At 43.6% G+C, this 21,274-nt stretch overlaps 1 protein-coding gene across 2 annotated transcripts in view; it reads right to left on the bottom strand.

Moving 5' to 3' along the window:
• ARHGAP6 (Rho GTPase activating protein 6) overlaps positions 1–21,274 on the bottom strand; it is a 340,774-nt gene that overhangs the window by 159,241 nt on the left and 160,259 nt on the right. Inside the window, exon 1 of one of the 2 annotated variants that reach the window (XM_042788564.1) lies at positions 12,363–12,670. The exons of the other annotated variant lie outside the window; for it this stretch is intronic. Within the exon in view, the coding sequence (XP_042644498.1) occupies positions 12,363–12,407 (45 nt within the window). The 5' untranslated portion in view covers positions 12,408–12,670. Of the gene's footprint in view, positions 1–12,362; positions 12,671–21,274 lie in introns of those variants that run through there. 2 annotated transcript variants of the gene reach the window in all.

Consider the following 21,274-nt stretch of genomic DNA (forward strand, 5'->3'; position numbering starts at 1 on the left):
GAGACGTGCTGCAATCAGGCAGGCCAAGCGGTTAAAACCTCTTTGGTATGGAGGGAGGTGGTTAAAGTATAGATATGGGGAAGCCTGGCAGATTGATTACATCACGCTCCCACAAACTCGGCATGGTAAGCGTTATGTGCTCACAATGGTAGAAGCAACTACCGGATGGCTGGAAACATATGCTGTGCCCCATGCCACTGCTCAGAACACTATTCTGGGACTTGAAAAACAAGTCCTGTTGCGGCATGGCACCCCAGATAGAATTGAGTCAGATAATGGTACTCATTTTTGAAATAATCTTATAAACACCTGGGCAAAAGAACATGGCATTGAGTGGATATATCATATCCCCTATCATGCCCCAGCCTCCGGGAAAATTGAGCGGTATAATGGGTTACTAAAGACCATGCTGAGAGCAATGGGAGGTGGAACTTTTAAGCATTGGGACACGCATTTAGCAAAGGCCACCTGGTTAGTCAATACTAGAGGATCTGCCAACCAGGCTGGCCCTGCGCAGTCAAACATTCTGCATGTTGTAGATGGAGACAGAGTCCCGGTAGTGCACCCTAAAAACATGCTGGGGAAGACCGTCTGGGTTATACCTCCTTCAGGTAAAGGTAAGCCCATATGTGGGATTACCTTTGCCCAAGGACCTGGGTGCACTTGGTGGGTAATGCAGAAGGATGGGGAAGTCCGATGTGTACCTCAAGGGGACTTAATGTTAGGCGAAAATAGCCAATAAGCTGTATTAGATTAGTCACCACAACACCCTACCAATGCTTTGTTATGGCAAACATGAACTTGGATGAAAATAGGACTGGTTCCAGCAACTGATGCCCAGCGACTGCCGCAGACTGTGAATACAGACAGCATCAGATGCATCAGCCACCAGCTCCAGCTGCAACAGAGACTGCATGCCATCCTCCTGTCAAGTCCAAGGACACCTCTGCCCTACTGACTGAGCATTGCTCCTCCTGCCTGAAGGGACTGTTATGACAGATGGAACCTGAAGCTATGGACTAAGTCAACTCATGATACATCCTGCAATGATGGACCATGGACTGAGGAAATGACATCTGTATGAGTATGTCTTTGACCAAGGAAGAGGATTGTAAATAAGAATAATTAGAAATACGGAATGTGAGCATAATGTAAAATGATATGGAATAAGGGGTGGATACTGTCCTGGTTGGGGCTGGAATAGAGTTCCTGTTTGTTTTATTAGCTGGAGGAGTGCTGCAGCAGAGACCCCAGGGGCTCCCCAGGTCCCAGTGCCCTCACCTGTGTGCGGGGGCGGGGGGAGCACAGCTGGAGGGCTGGGCCCGGATTGGCCGATAGTCCATGTCATGTGACATTGTGCTCACTATATAAAGGCAGGAGAGGGCTGGGAGAGGCTGCCACTTCTGGGAGTGTGGCTGCGGTGGCTTTGTGTTCAGGATCGCTGGCTGGGAGCAGGTGGGTGTTGGTTGGCGGGTGGTGAGCAGCTGTATGGTACATTACCTACTGATATTGCTGTCAGTGTATTATTCTGTTACTGTTATTAAACTGTTTTTATCTCAACCAGGGAGTCTCCCTTTGCCCCTCTGATTCCCTCCTCACTCCCAAGAGGGGGAAGGGTGGGTGAGCGGCTGCGTGGCATTTAGCTGCTGAGTAGGCTCAAACCACAACAAAAGACAATAAATTTGAGAATCCCAAGTACCACTTTCTTCCAAAAGCTTCACAGAAGAAGCCTGAATGCCACTATGACATATTTCAAGGCACAAAAATAGGTCTTGCTTGCCTGGGTTTCAGAAAGCCTGCACCAATGCCAATACAGAATTAGATGACTTTAAATTGGATTATGGAAATGCATAAATGAAAAGTGGCACAAAATGGTGTGACGCACAGTATGGGAAAACCCAAATCTACCCCACTGCAGGAAGGGCCACAATCTTGACTCCAGTCAAGACTAGTAGGCACACTGTGACAACTTCAATTTATAACCAGAAATTATGTTCTATCACTGAAGGATTTAAACACTCTCCAGCCATTATGGACTCTCTCCAGAATGAAAATATATTATCTTCACCATAACTGACAACAAACAAATTTCCCAAATTCATGCAGAAAGATTCAATAAGTGGAGACTTCCAAATTTTTCACATCAAGGAACGCTTTCAAAGACTACAGCACTATCAGATAATTAAACATTTGCAAGGGCCACTTTTGATGCCCTGAATCGCCTGTACTGGGACAACTGTTCTCCATTAGAACACTCACAGCAGGGAGTTTCCCCAAAAAATAATTAGCCAGAAGATAAATTATCAGCAATAAGAAAGGACAAGAGCATCTCTTCTGTAAATAAATGTAAGCAACTCGCACTCTCCTTGTTCAACTTAGGAATAAAAGCATTTGACAGAGTAATGTACAATTACAGAGCAAGACTGAAGTCTGCTCTCTCTTACTTCTTTTCTCCTCTCGATTCTGACGGAGATTAATTCTACCCTGCTGCAACATTTTTATCATCTTAAATTCCCATAAATAGAGAATTTGACATTGCTTCACATGGACTGTGCAGTCATGCATGGAAAATCCTGACTGAATTGCAGATGCATTCTGGAATATGACTGGTAAGGAAACAAGAAACTTCTCAACTTTACGTTTAATTAGTCTGTTTTCCTGTGGCCTTAGACTGAATTTCAGATTTACAAACTAAATCAGACCACCTGAATACACTTGAGGACAAGGACATAAAAAAAAAAAAAAATCCATAAATATTTATAGATGAATTCATACTGATGCTCCTCATTAACTCTGAAAACAAAGCTCATCACTGACGACTTCATTTCTTCCAGCCAGAACATCCAACTGCAGGCTCGTGCAGCCAGAAGAAAACAAAGCAGCCCAGAACGATGCACCAGTAGAATCCCTGCCTGAAAGAAAAAACTGCGTGCCCTGAAGCTCAACAAACTGAGCAAGAGTTCACTTTCTGCTGAAGGAGGACTACAAACTGCCGCTGGAAAACCCAGTGGCTTTTAATCCAAAACTGCCAGGACATGCTGAGATCAGGAGTAACTCATGGCCTCGCGTGACATTGCATGGGAGTAGGTGAAATCTTTTCACTGTTTGCTCCTGGACAGTTTAGGCTTCTGTACATCATACACAAGTGGAAGCGAGGGATGCGATGCTGAGCTGTTGCACGGTGCTGTATCTCCGCCAGCAGCAGTATTCCAGTTTTCCTCCAACCGTCGGGCCAGGCAGGCAGCACTGTGGCAATTCAGCTCTGGGGTTACAAGGACATACGTCAGCAGCTCCCAACTACAGAGGGACACCTCCGATTCCTGAGCTGAACCGAAGCGTTAAGATGCGCTGCCTGTCCCCCAAGTGATGCCAAGAGCTATGCACGTCTATGTCAGGCATACCTCCAGTGAAAATAGGTCACTGAGATATATAAATCTTCAAGACCTGAATATCTCGCATCCCTCACTGGAGGGGCAGCTCCTGAGGTTCACGTTTACTTCTCATGCGTTGAAACAAAACCCCTCTGGTCATTGCTCCTACCCCTACTTTTGCAAGACACTGTAGCCAGCACAAGTAGTAAGAGAATCAGCAGCTGCAACTCTGCATCAACCCTCCAGTAAAAAGCCATGTCACGCTCTTTCTCTCCAACCACCTGTTTCTACCATTTGCCCAGATGTGCTCAGATGCTGGAACAGGCTACGAACCAGAGTACAAGAGCACTCACAAGGAAAGACCACAGAAACGCACCTGGAAGAAGAAGCAACCAGCTAATCAGGGGGTTCCCCGGTTACTCATAGAGATCTCGGCTTGCAGAGGAACAAAATGTCTAATGTTCTGCCACAAGTTTCTCAGTACCATACTCTGCACTAAAATAAATCACTCGCTTTTATTTAAGATAACTTTCATAGAAACGGGGATTATTTCCAACATTCAGTATGTACAGCTACAAAAGCTGACATTAAAGGGGTACATAATCACAGTATGCAAATATTAATGACAGCCTGTGCTGATACAGGACACGAACAATTTACCATAGAGGAAAAAAGGAAACATTTAAGGCCACAGTACCAATTAAAGGATGTTTTGCCCAGAGGGTCGCTGGAATGCGAGAAAATTTGCCAAGGGAAACAGAGGGTGTGGCCTCTGCACAAAGCTGGACTCAACATCTGTTTCAAGAGCCGGGACATATTTCAGCAAAAACAGGACCAGGCTGCAAGTACCTATGGTTTTCTTCCTACACAATTTGTTTACAGGTATGGTTTTGGTTTGGTTTTCATACAGATAGCTCTTCATACTATGCTCATTCAAGACCCCAACTGGAAATTATAAATATATTTCCAAGTTTTTAAGCAAGCTTAATATCCATCTATCAAGTGATGATCTTCAGATTCCACAGCTTGTGTTTAAACAACAATGTGCTTTCCAAGCCTCAGGATATTTATTAATGGGATCAGACTGGAAAAAATACAGTAATCTACTCAAATGAGAATTTCAGCCTGCAAGGATATTGAATTCATACACCAAGTCACATATAGATGAGCATAACAGGAGCTTTTACAAACTAATGGGCAAAAGGAGAAAATAATCAACACTAAGCATCACTTAATTTAGGTGTCTCAATCAAATCTGACAACCCAGACAGTACAATCAACTTTCTAAAAATGTAAGCCTTTGCAAATATTATAACCTTATCAACTACAAAAGAAAATAACTGCAAGTTTCAGGACATACAGACATTCAGGCCAAAGTTTGAGTACTACACACCAGGCACCTGTAGACACACTTAGCTATTCAAACGATTATTAAAAAAAAATATATCATCTACAGTAAACAAAAACAGTGAACACTGGCTCTAATCTAGTGGAATTACACACCATAGTAGCAGTCATAAAATTACAGCATCATCTACCTTCCTGGCAGCATAGCAAAGGTATAATCAGATTCAGATAAAGTAATGCACAAAAAGACGTTATTTAAAAGTAAACAATTCAATTATATGATAAAATATCAAACAGCCTCCATTATCATTTCCAAAGATTCATTCACCTGCTTCAAACATGTAAAGCATCCAAGTATGAAATAACAGGAGACTACCTTACAGTCAGTTCTGATCAGCACTTACTTTTCCTGCATACCTGAGGGCACCATCACCTGAACAAACCTAAACTTTACTTATGTTGCCCTTAGCCACTGAACACTACTAAACACTACAACCATCTATTTGAGTACTGCTCTAATATTCAATTCACCATTAGCAATTCCTAAGACTTTTTGATTTAGTAGAGCATATATTCAGGAAATTCTTTTAACTGTGCACTGTCAATAATGCTTAGATAGTAATCATTACGAATGAAAAACACTACCTATTTTTGGTTTTGTCAGCCATGCTCAATAAGACCCAGGTATCTCCCAAGGGAGCATTAAGATTTGACACCCCTTTAAAGAAATCCAGTGTGAACCACATGGATTCCCCAGCCAAGGCTTGCTACAGAAAGGCCGTCAGATTCTTTTTGTAAGCAATACAATGCATGCACCACCTCCTTTATTCCCTAGACAAGAAAAAGCCATTTCAGTGTACAGAGTGAAATGACTTTCTATATTCTCAAATGTCGCAGAAAGGCAGGAATAGTGTGAAATTTGAACTCTTGAGTACATCTCTTCCAAGTCACTGAGAGTTAGTCTGTATTTCTGCTGCAGGTACTTATATTCCATTCGATCAAGAGCAGCAAACAGTCCTTGCACAGGTATACTACTCGGTGAACGACAGAGGTGCTTACCAGACAAATGAAAGAAGTTCAAAGGTGTTCAAAAGACTCTTTAAGCATGACACGTAAAACAGACTGTTTCTTAGATGTCATTTTTACTTGAAATTTAAATTCTAAATAAATGAAATTCAAAGAGCTGTGGCCAGCAAAACTACTTTACTGTTTTTAAGTCAATAGAAACAAATCTCCCAAGCAAGTAACATCCTTCTTCATAGTACTATGCAGACACATGGGCATAAACAGTAACTGACTGGCAGCTGAAGATAAATAAAAGTAGAACCAACTATCTAAATATATGTGACCTCAATCATCTTACATTTACAGGGCTTCACTCTTCAGACTGAAAGAAGCGTAAAAATGCACCTGCAAATTTCAAAAAGGTTCTGGGAATCAGAACTGAAATACAGACCGTCAGGCTGCGAGGGGAATATCAACCACATGGAGTCCAACATTTTTACTTCAGGGTAGTTCTGTATCACACCACCTTCACATCTCAACAACTTCTAGAGGTTAGCATGGGTTTCCACATGCCAGTTGTTTTAGGAAGAGAAGTATTTCCGCAGAAAAGTAAATAATAAAAAAAGGACCCGAGAAGAGCCTTGTTCAACAATCACCAAAAAAGGACATGACAGAGATCAAAACCCTCAGTTCTCAGCACTTCATCTGCATGGCTAACGTTCCTTCCAGGCACAGGTTGCCGATTTTGGCCACACATGACCTTGCTGCTCAGTCAGGCTTCCTCAGCACTGCGGGCACAAACCCACATCCATCCAGCAGCTTTATGAAGGACTACTGCTGATTGATTAAATCCCCTCTTGGAGAAGCACAATCAGCATAAATTGTACCAGGGAAACACACTGCCACATCAGAGCCGAGTGACTGTCTGCCTCTCCAAATAAAAACCCTGAAGCTTTGCTCACATGGAGTTTTATTAAACAGCATCTTTGTAAGTACTATTACAAGAACTGCAATTACAGTGATAGATTACACTATGTAAAGACAGGCAGAGAAATCGAATGAAAGGGAAGCTTTATCTCCTGCTGTCTATACACACAGCGGCTGCTTTCTCCACACTTTAGGCCATCTCTATTCCTGGCCAATACCTGGGGGCAGGCTAGTACAGCCGCATCAGCGTGGCTCTGCACCTGACCTAGTAAGCCTTGCCAAACTCAACCTGCATCTGCTCTCATCTCTTCTCCTGCACATGAGAGGAAGGACATTCGTATCCGTGTGTGTGTGGAGAGCCCCAGGAATACATCAAGAGTTCAAGTGCTGTAAAAAATATGACCTGATCTGAATTGAAATCTACTTCCCACAACTTTTTAAAAGCCTGTGACACACACAAGAGCTTTTCGCTTCCTGTCTTCCCCTCATCCCGGCTCTTCGGCATTCACTCACGGCTGCTTTGCAGCAGATAAAAGCTGGCTGGACTCATTCAGATTCCATCAATCCCAATCAAAGCTTGACCTTCGTGTTCACTATTGAGCGACAAATAGTGCTCACTTCCTATAGTCATATATGCTCTTTAGAGAATAGCAATAAAAGCACTTTCAAATGTTGCAGAAGTGTAAGCATGAATCATCACCGTCACTGGGAATTTCACCCAAATGAAGAATGAAGGATTGGGTTTAACAGCGATCGGAAATCACATTCCTCCAGCAAAACATCCAACACGCATGAGGTCAGCCTAAGTCCTTGATGAATAAAATCCGAGAGTTGGATGCCAGAAATTTGACATTTAACCATTCCTTTGGTGCTAACTGCCTCTTCTGTAGCTTGCTTATCTGACCAAGTTGGAAGTTTTCTTCACAACTTCCTAATTTGAAAACAATACCTACAGAGTGATTTAATTTTTTTGAGTGAGACAACTCTGCCTTTGAGTACTCAGAATATGAGAAAATAAGCAGCTACCTCCTGCGGAACAGAGATGTTCAGGTTTTAGAGCCTGGTGATCAAGAACCTGATTCTCATGTCGAGCACTGCCTGAATCCCACAGCTTGTGCTCCACCTCACCGAACCTGACGGCAAACATACATTACGGTTGATATAGATATGCACAAGTCTGGTCTGCTCCTGTAAAGCTGCCTGCTGGTGAGCCCATTGGGAAGAGAGAGAAAACAGACAAATGGTCTAAGGTGAAGGCAGCACACTTATTAGTCCTGCAAGATAAATTACTTGTAGAATTTACTACAGTCACGGTAATAAATGTGTTCTGTTTGCGGCACGCAATTTTGTTGTTAAAATCTGTGAGTGGCTGAAGGCTCAAGTCATCAGGCAACATGTCTTGAAATCAGAAAGGGAAGCAACTCTCTTTAAAAGTAGATTCTTGCAAAATGCAAGCAAGCCCACATGAAGATGTCAGTGCTTGGGTCCTCCTCACAAGGAGATTTTCACAGTTCCAGCTCACAGTTTTACAGCATCACCACCAATCTCATTATTCCACTTTGAATTATTCTGTAATTTAACCGTTATGAGTAACAACTGGCATTACTACAATTAGAATATTGGAGGAAAAAGTCCATTATCCTCTTTTTTAACTCCCTCTGTGCTCCAGAAGGCATTCTGTGGTTCACTAGTGTCATAGTTTCCCTTGCAAACTGCTCCTTTTGTTTAGTCCATCCTTCCACACAGACTGACAGATTTAAGACTGTAAGAGTGAGCAGCAAGTCTGCCCACTGCACCAGCAGAGAGTCAGCTGGGTGCAGGCTGAGCCAACACACAAGACGAGACAATGCCCCAAATACTGCTGGAGGCAGGGAAAAACCCTTCTTTTCCCAAAATACCCTCTGACATCTTACTTGGGAGGTGACTTCACTGTCAGCAGTAGATTCAGAGGCTTAAACCAACTCATAGTCGTGTCCTCCACGGACCCACACATGCCTGCCACGCCGGCTGCCAGAACTCCTGGTTCATGGCCCCAAGGGAGAGACTCGCATCTTCTCTTCAGACAAAGCCCCTGCAGTACCCCACAGGTCACGGCAGCCACTTCCAAAGCCCAGTTCCTCCCCATTTTCTCATATTCCCTGTTTAAAGACAGCCAGAGTTTCTTCATCAAAACAAACGTCCTTTCCCTTCAGGGAAATCTCTTCTGGTAAATGTTTCAAGACAAAACAAGATTAAAGATGCTACACCAAGATTAAAATCACTATATCCAAACCAGATCATACTTCAAGCTTCCTACTCTGGATCACAGAGGGTCTAGCTGGTTGGGCAACACCCAAGGCTATTTTGAGTCTTTTCTTCGCATATGTAAAAAACTACATTTTAAGTTATTTTAAGAGATCCGTTGGTAAGTACAATATTGCTTTCTGGCGTTTTAGCCAAAACAGACGAAGCAGCTTTTAATTCCCCCTGTAACTGCTGCCAAGATGAAAAAAATCCATACAAATTTTGGAACCAACAGGAAGAAATCCCAAGTCAGAAAGGTGACCATCTCTCCTAATGAAATAATTTGAAAAACATTCCTGGAACGTTTGGAGAGCTTAGTATCAGTTATAAACACCACAATACCAAAAATAGCTTGCAAATCAGAGTGAATTCAGCCATGTGATTAGTGAGCAGGTAAAACTAACCTGGGTCTAAAAATTAAAGGGTACAGCTTGGCCAGGCAACATACAGCAAGAACAAGATATTATTTAGCTTTCTACAAGTTTCTATAAAAATACTATACAGACATAAATATCAGAAAGAGATAAGAAGTCTCTGGGCTGGTCAAAAGATATTAGGAGGAAAAAAAAAAAACAACCAAACCAATCAATTTATGTGACTCAATGTAAGTGTAACCCTCTTCTCTTCCCTCTCCTTCCCCCCACCTTTTTTTTTTTTACCTAATAAGAATATCTTACTAAATGGCAGTAATTTTCAGCTGGCTGATTTCTTTTAACTCACTTTGCACTGAAAAAATATTTCAGCTGGAGGTTTTCGGAGAGTCAACACCAATGCTGAGTTCAGAGGGTAACTGTGACATAATTATCAGTCATCGCATTCACACTCAATGTATGTTGGATCAAACGCGCAATAGGTTGTGATCATCCCCACAGATGTTACAGTCTTAAATTATTAAGCCCTTGTTTGTATAAGATATGCTTCCAAATACACTATGAAGCTTCAGGATCGCAATGGCATCCCTGTTGATCTATGGTTACATTATCACGCTGCGCTGGCAGTAGCACACTGCAGAGCCATGGAGCTGGTACAGAGGACCCAATGTCCAAACCATACAAATTTCGTAAGATTACACTCCAACTGCCTCTAGCTTGGTCCCGAGGCTCAAAGACCCTCCAGGCACTGGGCAGCACCAGGAGCACATCCCCTGGTTCAGCATCACCTGAACAAACTTGCTCCAGGACTGCCCCGAGACATGAAATGAGGCACAGGAATGGGGAAGACTGGGAGATTCCCTTCAAAAGCACACTGCTGATCTGAGCCAAGATGTTAATGCAGATGCTTCCTTATGCACTTTAGTGAAAATCAGGAAACTTTAATTATCAGTCCTGAAAAGCAGCAGAAAAGCCCACCACAGAAGTCACTGTAATTTCTTCTACCAATAAATTGCTATTAAATACTATAACACTGTATAATTTTTATTTCACAGTTATCAAAACAATCCAAGAACTTGATTTGCATTTACACCACGCAATTATTCAAAGTTAACAAGAATGGTACTAAGTTACATTTAAGCAGTAATTACTAAGGCCTCAATCCAACAAAGCTCTAAAGTCTTAGCTTATCTTCAGGTCAACAAGCATTTGTTTTCAATTAGGCTATTCATAGACTTCACATTAAGCGTATGTGCAGATAATGCACAGCATCCAGATCCATATTCTCCAAACGAGTAACAACGCCTGCAGAAAAATCACTTACCTCCTGGATGTATATACGTGTTGTTACGTTATTATTGAAATGTATCTTAAAATAGTAAAAAATAATTTTATTTTAAAGTATAGTTCTTAGGTGCACAATTTCCCCTTTGCTGCAATATACAGCAATCAGAGAGCAGTGGCTTTGCAATGGTGGCTGTGGTCATCGGAGACGGCTGGCCCTTCTGCTTTTTCCTTTGCATGCCTGCTGAGTGCACTATCTGCTGCCGGCAAGAAAATGGACTGATACCCAACTGACACAAACAATAATGTGTTCGTAACTACTAGTTAATGGTAGAGTGACAAGTACAATCACGGGAAGTAATAAAAGTTTCATGGAGCTAGCATGTGACGTGACTGTCACTGCTCTCCTATGTGTCTAAATATGACTGGGACAATTACCCTATTAAAAGAAGAGGTTCCAATTCATTTGATGCATGATAACTAGTTTCCCAGTGAAATCACTCATGGCTGATACAAACTGGTTTTGCTTCCATATAACAGTAGAGCCAACATGCCATTACCTCTAAAAGCTGTAGTAACTACTACAACAGCTGAATGCACTAATACCTACCCACTGGAGTGGGTATAGGAGTATTTACAGAGACAGACATTACCCCTCTTGACAGAAAAAATAAAATCCCAAACAACTTCTTCTACGCTTAACTGTTCACGTAAGACTTAAAAAAACAGGCATAAAAAGAAACTTAACTTCATGGCCAACACTACAGGAATCAAAGTGAACCGGGTGAGAAGAGCACATCGCAGTGTATCCCATAAGTAACACACTGATCAACCCAGCCTTGCAGTGCTAGCAGCTGTAACTCACCGGGACCAGAAAAAAAACAAGCCTGCTCTGACAATTCCCACATAACTTCATCAACAGCAATAAAATTATTCATTATTTACATGAGTGTAAACGAGAGCAGCATCAGACTTCGCATGCTATTACTCGTGCTAGCATTTATTTATGACTTCAGGAGAGGAGGCAGCTGGTTGCTTTCATGCAGCTTTTTTTTTTTTTGCCTTTTTTTTTTTTTTTTCCTGCCCGAGCAACCGAGAAAATGCTCCTAATAAGGCTGGTAGAAAGGAAGTGGCTTCTCAGCAGCACAACCTCTCGTGAAGGAAATAATTAAATATGGTGTTATTATCTCAAACGCTGCGGGAGCGGTGCCGGAACCAGTTACCGAGAGCACTTCTGGTGCCGGGGGCTCGCCCCGCCGGCGAGGCAGGGGCCGGGGGAGCGGGGAGCGGGCTGGGACCGGGCTCTCGGGGCTCCCCCCAACGCAGGAGCACCCCTGCTCCCCCACCCGCCTCCCGGGGGGAGGCTGCACCGGGCCGGCTTGTGCGGGGCTGCAGCCCAGCTTCCCCGCGGCTGGGACCTCCCCGCGCTCTTTTTTTTTTTTAAATTTTTTTTTTTTTTTTTTTTGTTATTAACGTTTTAAACACCTCTACGTTTTGTCGTGTCACCTCCAGCACAGAGCGAAACGCCCGCATAGGGAAAGCGGAGCGAAGCCCCCAGGCTGGGCGCCGAGGCTGCGGGGTCCCCGCCGGGGCAGGACGGCCACCAGCGCCCCCCTCCTCCCGCCCCACCGCTCACCCGCGGGGCGGCTTCCGGACGGACAGACGGACACACACACACCCCCCCCTCCGGCAGACGTGGGCGCACCGTCCCCCACCCCACCCCACCCCCCGCGACCCCCAGCCCCACGCAGCCCCTTCCCGCCCCGGCGCTCACCGCGGGGCGCAGCGCCGGCTTCTCGCTGAACACCGAGTCCCCCATGGGCGCGGGCGGGCGGGGCGGCGGCGGACGGGCCGGGGCTCCCCCCCCCGGCTCCCCTCCTCGCAACTCCTGCCTCCACCCCGCCGCGGGAGCCGGCAGCCCCTCGGCGGAGCCGGGCGGCAGCAGGAGCAGGAGGAGGAGGAGGAGGAGGGGGAGGCACCGCCGCCGCTCCCCCCACGCCGCCGGAGGGGCGGCGGTTTCAGTCCTCCCGCCCAGCGCCGGGGCCTCCCCCGCGGCGTGGCCGGGCTCCCCGCCCGGCTCCCCCCGCCTCGGCCGCACCTGCGGAACGACCCGCGGAGCGGGAACCCTCCGGCGGCTCCGGGCCCGGCTCGCACCGGCCCCGCGGCTCCCTGGAGCCGCTGCCCCCCCCCCCCCAGCCCCCCGGGAGCGGCGGCTGCAGCGGTCCCGTCCCTCACCCACCCCCCCACCCCCCCACCCCCCCCTCGGGCAAAGCGCCCGGCCGGCCCCTCGCAGCACCTGCAAGCCAGGACCTGAAGGTTAAGGAGAGAGGGGACAAATAAAACTAACTTTCTAATTCGTGTTTTTATCATGCGGGATTTGGGAGGACTGGCTGACGACTCCTGAACACGTAGGCTTTGAAAAATGAAACCCTCTTTCGCGGCCTATTCGTTATTTTATGAATGCGTATTTACACAAACCGTAGAAGACGAAACAAATTCTGAAGGAAAACTGCACTCTGCTGTGTTATAATTAGTAGTGATTTCTGTGTGACTTGCAGAGGGACACTGGCATCTCCATCAATGGAAGTGTTTAAAAATATATAAACCTCCCTCAGTGAGGCATGACCTCAGCAGAGTGAGGCTAGGGACAGGGTAGATGATTTCCCGAGCCCTCTTCCATCTTTTTAACCCTTTTTCAATGCTTTGCACAAATCTTTGTTAGAAGAGTAACTCCGCCAGTTACTCTCTGTTCTCCGAGGAAGTGGCCTTATTCTAGTGAGGCATGATGTGTATGAAATGAATGAGTTTTACTGTTTCTGACCTACAATCTAGGCAAACCTAGTCAAATCCAGTGCGTTGAATTATCTATAAACAAAAGTAACATAGTTCCTCCAGGGTAAGGGGGAAAAAAAAAAAAAAAAAAAAAAAAAAAAAAAAAAGGTATTTTGGGAAAAAATTTGTAAAATAACTCAAAATACATGCTGGAAAGATAAATCAGTTGAGCCACAGTTTTTATATGCTATGATGATGATGTACTGTACTCAACAAGTTTCCAGTTATGGACCTTCCATGGATCTTAATTTCTATTGCAGACGAAATCATCTTTAAGAGTTCCCATGGAGAGGGAGGTAATTTTCAGTTAACTTGGGTTGGACAAAGAATACAATATCTGCATTTACCCATAAAGTCCATTTTTGTCTCTCGGTTGAACAATCTGTGCTACTCCCCTTCCTGGAAAACGAGGCAGGGTAGATATTTGAGCAGTTGCAGAGCATGTATTGGAAAGCAGTACCCAACAGAAAGAAATTTTACATATCAAACATTTCAAATCATCAGAAATTCCAAACAGGCATGCAAAACAAAAGAAAAAAGAAAAAAAAAAAAAGAAAAGTTTAAAAAAAAAATTTCTGAGTGCCTGGTTTTCCCTTCTGGAGTTCTGTTTTTTATTTATCTCGAGGAGATGGTTTCAGCCTGAGAACTCTGCATATGCTCTGACTCCAAGCATTGTTTTGCCTCTGCTCTGCAGGTATAGCATTTGACCACAGAAAGCAACAGCAAGCAGGTGAACAAGATTGGAAAGAGACATACAGTATATCTACCCTAAAGCTAGCATCACCACCTTCTTTTTAGCCGTATCTTCTGAAAACAATCAATGGAAAAGGAAATGCTAAACACCAGAAAAGTCTAGGATTAAAATATGGGGGGTATGTTTCAATAAATACCCCCGAGAAAAAAAAAAAAAAAAAAAAAAAAAAACAAAACAGTATAGAGGAGACCTGAAACCCCCAACTGGAAGGTACAGAAGAAAAAGACTAGTAAAAGGAGAGATGTGAAACTTGGAGGAAACAGAGTATTTTAGGAAAAGGGAGAAAACCATAAAGCCAGGAAGGTGAAGAATGCCCCAGAGGGAGAAGCCAGAGAGGGGAAGAAGGAAAGGTGAGGTTTTGCAGGTCGAACTCATCTGACCTAGCAATTCATTGCCCCCAGGAAGGAGAGTCCAGCTCCCGTAACCCTTTTCATCCCCCCACTCCCAGCCGCACGCTGCCACCGCCTCCCTTCCCTCTGCCTCCGTGCTTGTCACAAACCCATACAGCAAAGGGAGCACGCAGTTTGCTTCCCATTTAGCAGGCTGAATCAGCTCTCCGAGGGAGGAGTGCCAGAGCTGGCACAAATCAAAGCGGGAGGTTGTCTCCTTGGGAGCAGGTACCGGGGGGCAGATGAGGAATGTGCATGGAAGTACGTTTTCAGAAGTGACAGGTTCTTACACTGGTGCAGCTAAGATTAAAAATAAAGAATATGCAAGCAGGAGAATGTATCCGAACTTTGTACGATGACAAGGAAAGAGTTATGGGCAAAAACTTACAGGGTGGGGGGATGTCAACCCAGAAAAATGCAGGTTTATTAGGTGTGGGTTTTTTCTGTCCACACAATATGAAAAATAGGGAGAAGATATTTTTTAAGTCTTTTCATTTATAAAATCTTAAAGGATTTGGTAAGTTGCAGCTAGCAGAAATTTCATAGCACAGTTCAAGATTTTTGTGTACCTAGTAACAAAATTTAAAACTAATTGCTAATTACAGAAGGTGTTTTCAAAGGTCATCCCTTAAAAGAAAAGCCTGCTGGATTTTAAAAGCAAGTTATTGTGGCTATGACTAGAAAGCTCACTTATACTGTATTTATGGTGGCCAAAGAGTCTGTCTCACTTCAAATTGCACAGGATTTGGAGCATGCCCCTGGTCTGCAATGAGCAGCAATTGACTGAGCTGTACTTCTCAGTTGCTTGTAATCAGCCATCCCCCTTTTAAACCCCTTAGCAACTAGGATTAACATACAGATCTTTCAAGGCAGTTCTGACCACCTTTTCCCCTTTTGCATTCCTTCCTTCTTCACATTCATTTATGATTCCTCCCTGGTGTTCCTTCCAAATTTCCTTCCTCCTTTATTTACCCGACCATGGGTAACCAAGGAATGCAAGCAGCACACTTTGGGAAGTGTAAACCTTCCAGATCAGTGTCTCTTAACAGGTGATACAAAGCATAACAGTTAATTTTCTCCATTTTCACTCCAAGGCTACTCAATCAAGAAAAAACCAATATAAACTGGAAATTTTTCAGTAATTATTTTTAAATCATTTCTACTGTATGAGGTACAGCTTCCTTGCATTTTTTTTTTTTTTAATACTTTCCATGATTCACATTGTGGTTGTTCCTTACACTGCTTTAAGGGGCTGTAATGCATGCTTTACACCTGCAAATGTAAACTGCAGTAAAACCTTCACTCCTTCTCTCCTATTTATCATTTGTTGTTGACAACAGCAAAGAGGAATGAAGAACGTTTCAGCTAAAATTTAGTTGCTTCCAACACAGCATCTGGGAAATGAGTAGGCAACTGAATTTTACTGTGCTGATCATTAATGAAGCCAGGTTTTGTTTTTTCAATATTATTCTACGAACCAAGTGCTTTCTCAACACTAACTGCTCTTAAACAAAGAAAACTAGCTATACAGTTGCCGAGAGCACACAGTTAAGAAACTGGGGAGAAGTGAGTTCTCTACTTCTCTGACAGGACTCCTGGAACTAGCGATTCAAGCTGCCTGATCTCACATCGGATGAGGTAGGAAAAAGTTTCCGAATCCACCCTGTTATGGGAGGGAAGACAGCTTGGTCCTTACAGCAGTAAAGGATTTGTCTCACCTATATGTAGACGTCTACAACCTACATTTCAGCTTATCACTCTAGGCTCCCCTAGTCCACGGGAAGAAACAGACACACCTGGTGGACAATTTATGTCACTCCAAGTCGACATCTAAAATAGGTCACATAAACTGAAGTGCCTGCTTCACTCCAGTGGGAGTCCAGGACAATTAGTTCAGACGTCTGCCCTACAGGCACCTGCAGCTAAGTGAGGGAAGCCCACCTGGGAGCCGAGCTATGGGATCGGCCTTTGAATCTCACTTTGACTTTCAGAAGAGTCCTTAATAGTCTCAGTGTCTTGATTCTTTTCATTCTGGAACACAGCAGCTACCTACCGTACTTATTGGGTGAAAAAAACAGTCAACATCTTCAGGTGAAAAAGCTTAAAGGAAGCATGAAGGTCCTGTTTTGTTTGACCTCTCTAACAGCACATGAATGCAGCTTCCACACAGAGCTAACTCCAAATCTGGAAAAGACTTGCCTCTGTGGCTGCTGAACCAGGGCCAGGAGTGATACTGGAAGCACACTTCTTCCTCGGGAAATTAGCACTTTTCTTATTCTGGCCAAATGTTCATTCGGTCATTACAAGTTACAGTTTAAGTCTATTTCCCAACAAGAAGAGAGAGGAAAGATGACAGACAAGTAAATTAAATGCATAATAAAATAAAAACTAGAAACTAAGGCATCAGAATTTAGGGATAATACACTGCAAAAATCCTTTGTTCAGAACTAACAACTTTTTTTTTTTAATTATTTATTTGCTACCTATCAAAATATGTTGATAGTTTCTCACCAGCTTGTAACAGAACCAGGGGAAATTGTACTTAGTGCCCATGAAGAATGAAGTTCCATCTCACTCACGGAGATGCTTCTTCACAACAGTGACATAAATCGTCTTAGACAAAAGAAATCCTATTTAGAAAGAACTCGATCGCTGTAATTTCCTAGATGTCTGAAACCCCTTCATACACGATCTAACACACTAGAAGAGCATGACACTGTTACAGCTCTCAAGGAGCACAGCTGCCCAAGCCTTGCTCATACTGGTGGAGGGGAAGATAGCACTTTATTCCTCGGTAGCAGATAGAAAGCAGCCTGTGTTCCCCAGATGCAAACACCCATCTTGTGCTTGCACCAGGCGGTGCGAGCTGAGAGGAACTGCCCCCTCGGCACACCCGTGTCTCGCTCCCGCACTGCCCAACGGTGAAGCCCAGGAGGGCAAACCGGACTCCAGATTGCTAACTCAAACCTCTGAACTGTGCTGTGCGGAGGGGCAGGAGGGGCAGTTTTTCTTAGGAATGGCATCGGTAGGCATCTAGAGGAGGACCCTCCCCTCTGCTCTTCCCCTGGGCCCTCGACCCGTGGTCAGCCCGAGCTGCTGGAGCTGCTGGAGCTGCCTGCTGGGGCATCACCTGGGAAGGAGCAGCATCAATTCAGGAGTAGCCCCAGGGGAAGGCGAGGCTCCAGACAACATGCCCAGGGGCCAAAACCAGCTCTTCTGGTAAGCACTCCCCAGCAGAAATGGACAACTCACAGCAGCAATCACAAGTGAAATCTCTTCCCTTACAAAAGTGTGTTAGCCTGGGTGTGTCACCAGAATTTCCCTTGGGTATTTAATTCTAGTTACCACATTCATGATTTTTTCATCCAATAAATCACTACGCCGCTTAATTTACAGGCCACTGTATATATACTGTATAATTTATAAGCCGGTGATATTCTGTATGTGACTGTGCACATTACTGCACTACCAGCACCTTGGCAAAGAAAGTTAATCTAAAAGACTTGTATTTTAGAAGAAGGTTAAATTACTTCACATTCCTTATGTTTGTACATTGGTCTCTATCTCCTGCATCAATGAAAATTCACCAGAATACCTTTAAACTAAAACTCCAAACTACTAACATGTAAATCAAAAATATGACCCTATCACATATCATAAAATAGTTCTTCAACAAAAATTAGCATTTACCCTGTTGGTCACTAGAATTCATTCGGGTTTTAAAGCTGCAGAAGAAACCACCAGTTATCCTGCCATCTTTACCTCTCCTCAAAGACTGCAATTTAAATAAATAGGACCACTCACTGCTTTGTGTGAAAATAAGTGACAGTTTCAGGCCTAATTTTTTTTTTTTTTTAATGTTCCATTTTCCCTGCTGACAGGACAAGCTAAAAAGGCAGAGAGCAATAAGGGGAAAAAATGAAGGGGGGAAAAAGAAGGAAAAAAAAATGGAAGCAAATGTGACTTCTAGGTTTAGCGTTTCAAAGCAGCTTAAGGGGCTTAAGCATGCAAGCCAGAAATCTCAGTGAAGTCTCATCTCTGTAAATGATACACATCTGGAAAAACAACGATTCACTGGAAGATTTTTCTAGCTCCTGAAAGTGGGTAGATCTCCATGTATTTCCTTCCTTGCTTATCTACGTGCAACTCATTCACTGTAAACTGCATTACTGGGCTGAGCTCTCACTAGCAATTATCCTTCTCCCTAAAATGTCTTCCAAGAACTGGAGAATAGCACAATTTTCTTTCAGTACATATGACTTTTACAGAAATTGCAGCTATATAAAGAAAATTCAAAAAACACTAACTTGAAACAAATCAGCTACAGATACATGATTTGCTCACTCTGACTAGAAAGAGGAAAGCTTATCAACAAGGGATAGAAGCATGGGCTTCTATCTAGATTTACCATCTGGATATTTGACAAGACTTTAGGAGGGGGAAGGGCTCTTTCACAAACCTCAAGTTCATTCAAAATTGCTTTGTGGATAGTACAGAACTGTTAAAATCCATTCAGTGTGCAGAGTAGTAACTACACAATAAAACCTCCCAAGAAGTAATGTGACTACTGTACATTTTAATTTAATGTTGTAATTCATAAACCAGTTTTGCAGTGTAAAAGTAATTTTTTCAAGACTGGAATAAGACCAAGCCTCTTGTGACCAACAATAATAATATTCATAGTGTTAGCAAACCTCTTCAAATGAAGCCATTGTTTAATACGTTTCAGGCTATATGTCAAGTGGTTGCAAACATCATGTTTTGTGTAGTTGTCAATAATTTAGGGATCGTGTAAGCAGATGGACCTTGTGTTTTTCTGTTCTGTATTTCAACTGTAAATTAAGAGTCATGGTCATCTTATTCAAAAGTATTCACTGCAGCTGGTTGAAAAGCTGGTGTTCCAGTCGAGAAGGAACTTTGCTTTTCAAAATTTGACTTTCATCCGACTGAGTCTAAAGCCAACATTTTAAAACTTCTTGTGAGCTGTAAATTCTTATACGTTTTTTGGTTGTGTTTTTTTTGTTGTTTTTTTTTTTTAAGCCAGAAAAAGACAAACCATGAAGTAGTCTGCTTGGTTAGCAATGAGCCTGACAAAAATTCCCCTTTTTCTCTGAGCCCTTGGGGCAGATCTTGTTCAAACTGCCCTCGGAGTAACAGCCCTGGGGAGGCATCCCAGTACCTCTCAGCTCCAGGGCAGGGAGCCTGGGAAGCCAGAAAGCCAGCCTGGGAATTACTATGGAATTAGGATTTGCCACAACCCTGCGACACCCTGAGGTCTTGGTGCTAGCGAGCCCTCATTAGAAATGGGAACCCAGAATTCTCAGGATCACTGGATCTTGGTTTGGATCACTGGATGGATTTAACCCAAGACACATGCTCTGAGTCAGTCCTGGGTCTCTGAGTCAATCCCAGGAGGATTTTCTCAGTGGTAAACTCAGAGTCTCCATGCAGCCTGCTTGGGCTATCCCCTGCAGCGACAGTTTTCCTGGCTTGATTAGAAGTGGATTCAAGGAGTTGCAAATGAAATATTTGAAGGCCAGCAAATTGGCTTTTTCCACTGCAGCAGATTTATAGTCATTACTGTGATTAATGGCTTTTGAAACGTTTCTTCTTTTGTTTTTATAAAATGGAATCACATGCAATAACCTCACACACTGAGTTCCTTAGGAGGTATTTTACACTTGTATATATGGCTGTCCACTGAGTTAACAATGACAGTTAACAGTGTACTACAGCAATTTACATTCACGGTCTGTTTTTGCTCGAAGAACAGGTATGGTTACAATTTCAGTGTATGGTTATAATTTCACTGTATGGCATTCTGAGGGTTTCAAGCAGTAATGAGTTTTCTTTGAGCATCATTTTCCCTGGCTATAAATCCATTGGTTTTTTTCACCTCAAAGCTGCAGAAGCATCAAAGCATATTTGTTTTCTAGTAAGAAACTTCAATCACCTAATGATTCAGGCATAACAGTTCCCCTGACCTGACACGACAAGTGAGAGAGCATATGAGGGAACTGACTTCAGCACTCAAAGTAGAGATGAGGAAACGCAGAATCTTAAACACTCTGGATGACTCTTACCCTAAACCTGAAAACACTGTAAAGTAGGTAGGGTGAAACACTGCCAACAACCACGTCCAAGTGTTCCAGGTGGGATTCATCTTCAGATTCAGACAGCTACCTGTCAGTGTCTATGCATGAATTAGGTGCCTTGGTCCTCATTACAGTCACTGAAGACCTACTCTATACAGACAATAGAGTGGAAAGAGTTTGGGACATGTCAGTCTAAAGCAGATGCCATGTTTGATCTGCTGAATACATTTCCAGACCCAGATGAGTATGCTGATGATGCAAGCCCACCCGTAGAAGCTGCCACTGCAGGCATGTCTGTGTACAGAGCCCTACAACAAGTTGTGCTACCCAAAGGAAAGAATGTCTGCTTTAAATACCTTTTGTCCAGCTGGCTAGACAGCCTGTTTCAACGGTCATGTGTTCTCAAAATATAAACCAAAACGCATGTAGGTTGGAGCTTGGGGAAGGGATTTGCAAGAAAGCCTGTCTACTATGTCCAGGCAAAAGGGATCACTACCTTACCCAAGAGGATTCATGGACTAACTCAGTACTGAGCAGTGCACACTGCTGAAAACACAGCGCAGTAAACATACAGCAAAAGGTGTATTACTGCGCTTTTGTTCTCCCCTGCAGCAGT

This window comes from Tyto alba, unplaced genomic scaffold, assembly GCF_018691265.1.
Source record: "Tyto alba isolate M040663 unplaced genomic scaffold, T.alba_DEE_v4.0 Super-Scaffold_14, whole genome shotgun sequence".
Taxonomy (NCBI): domain Eukaryota; kingdom Metazoa; phylum Chordata; class Aves; order Strigiformes; family Tytonidae; genus Tyto; species Tyto alba.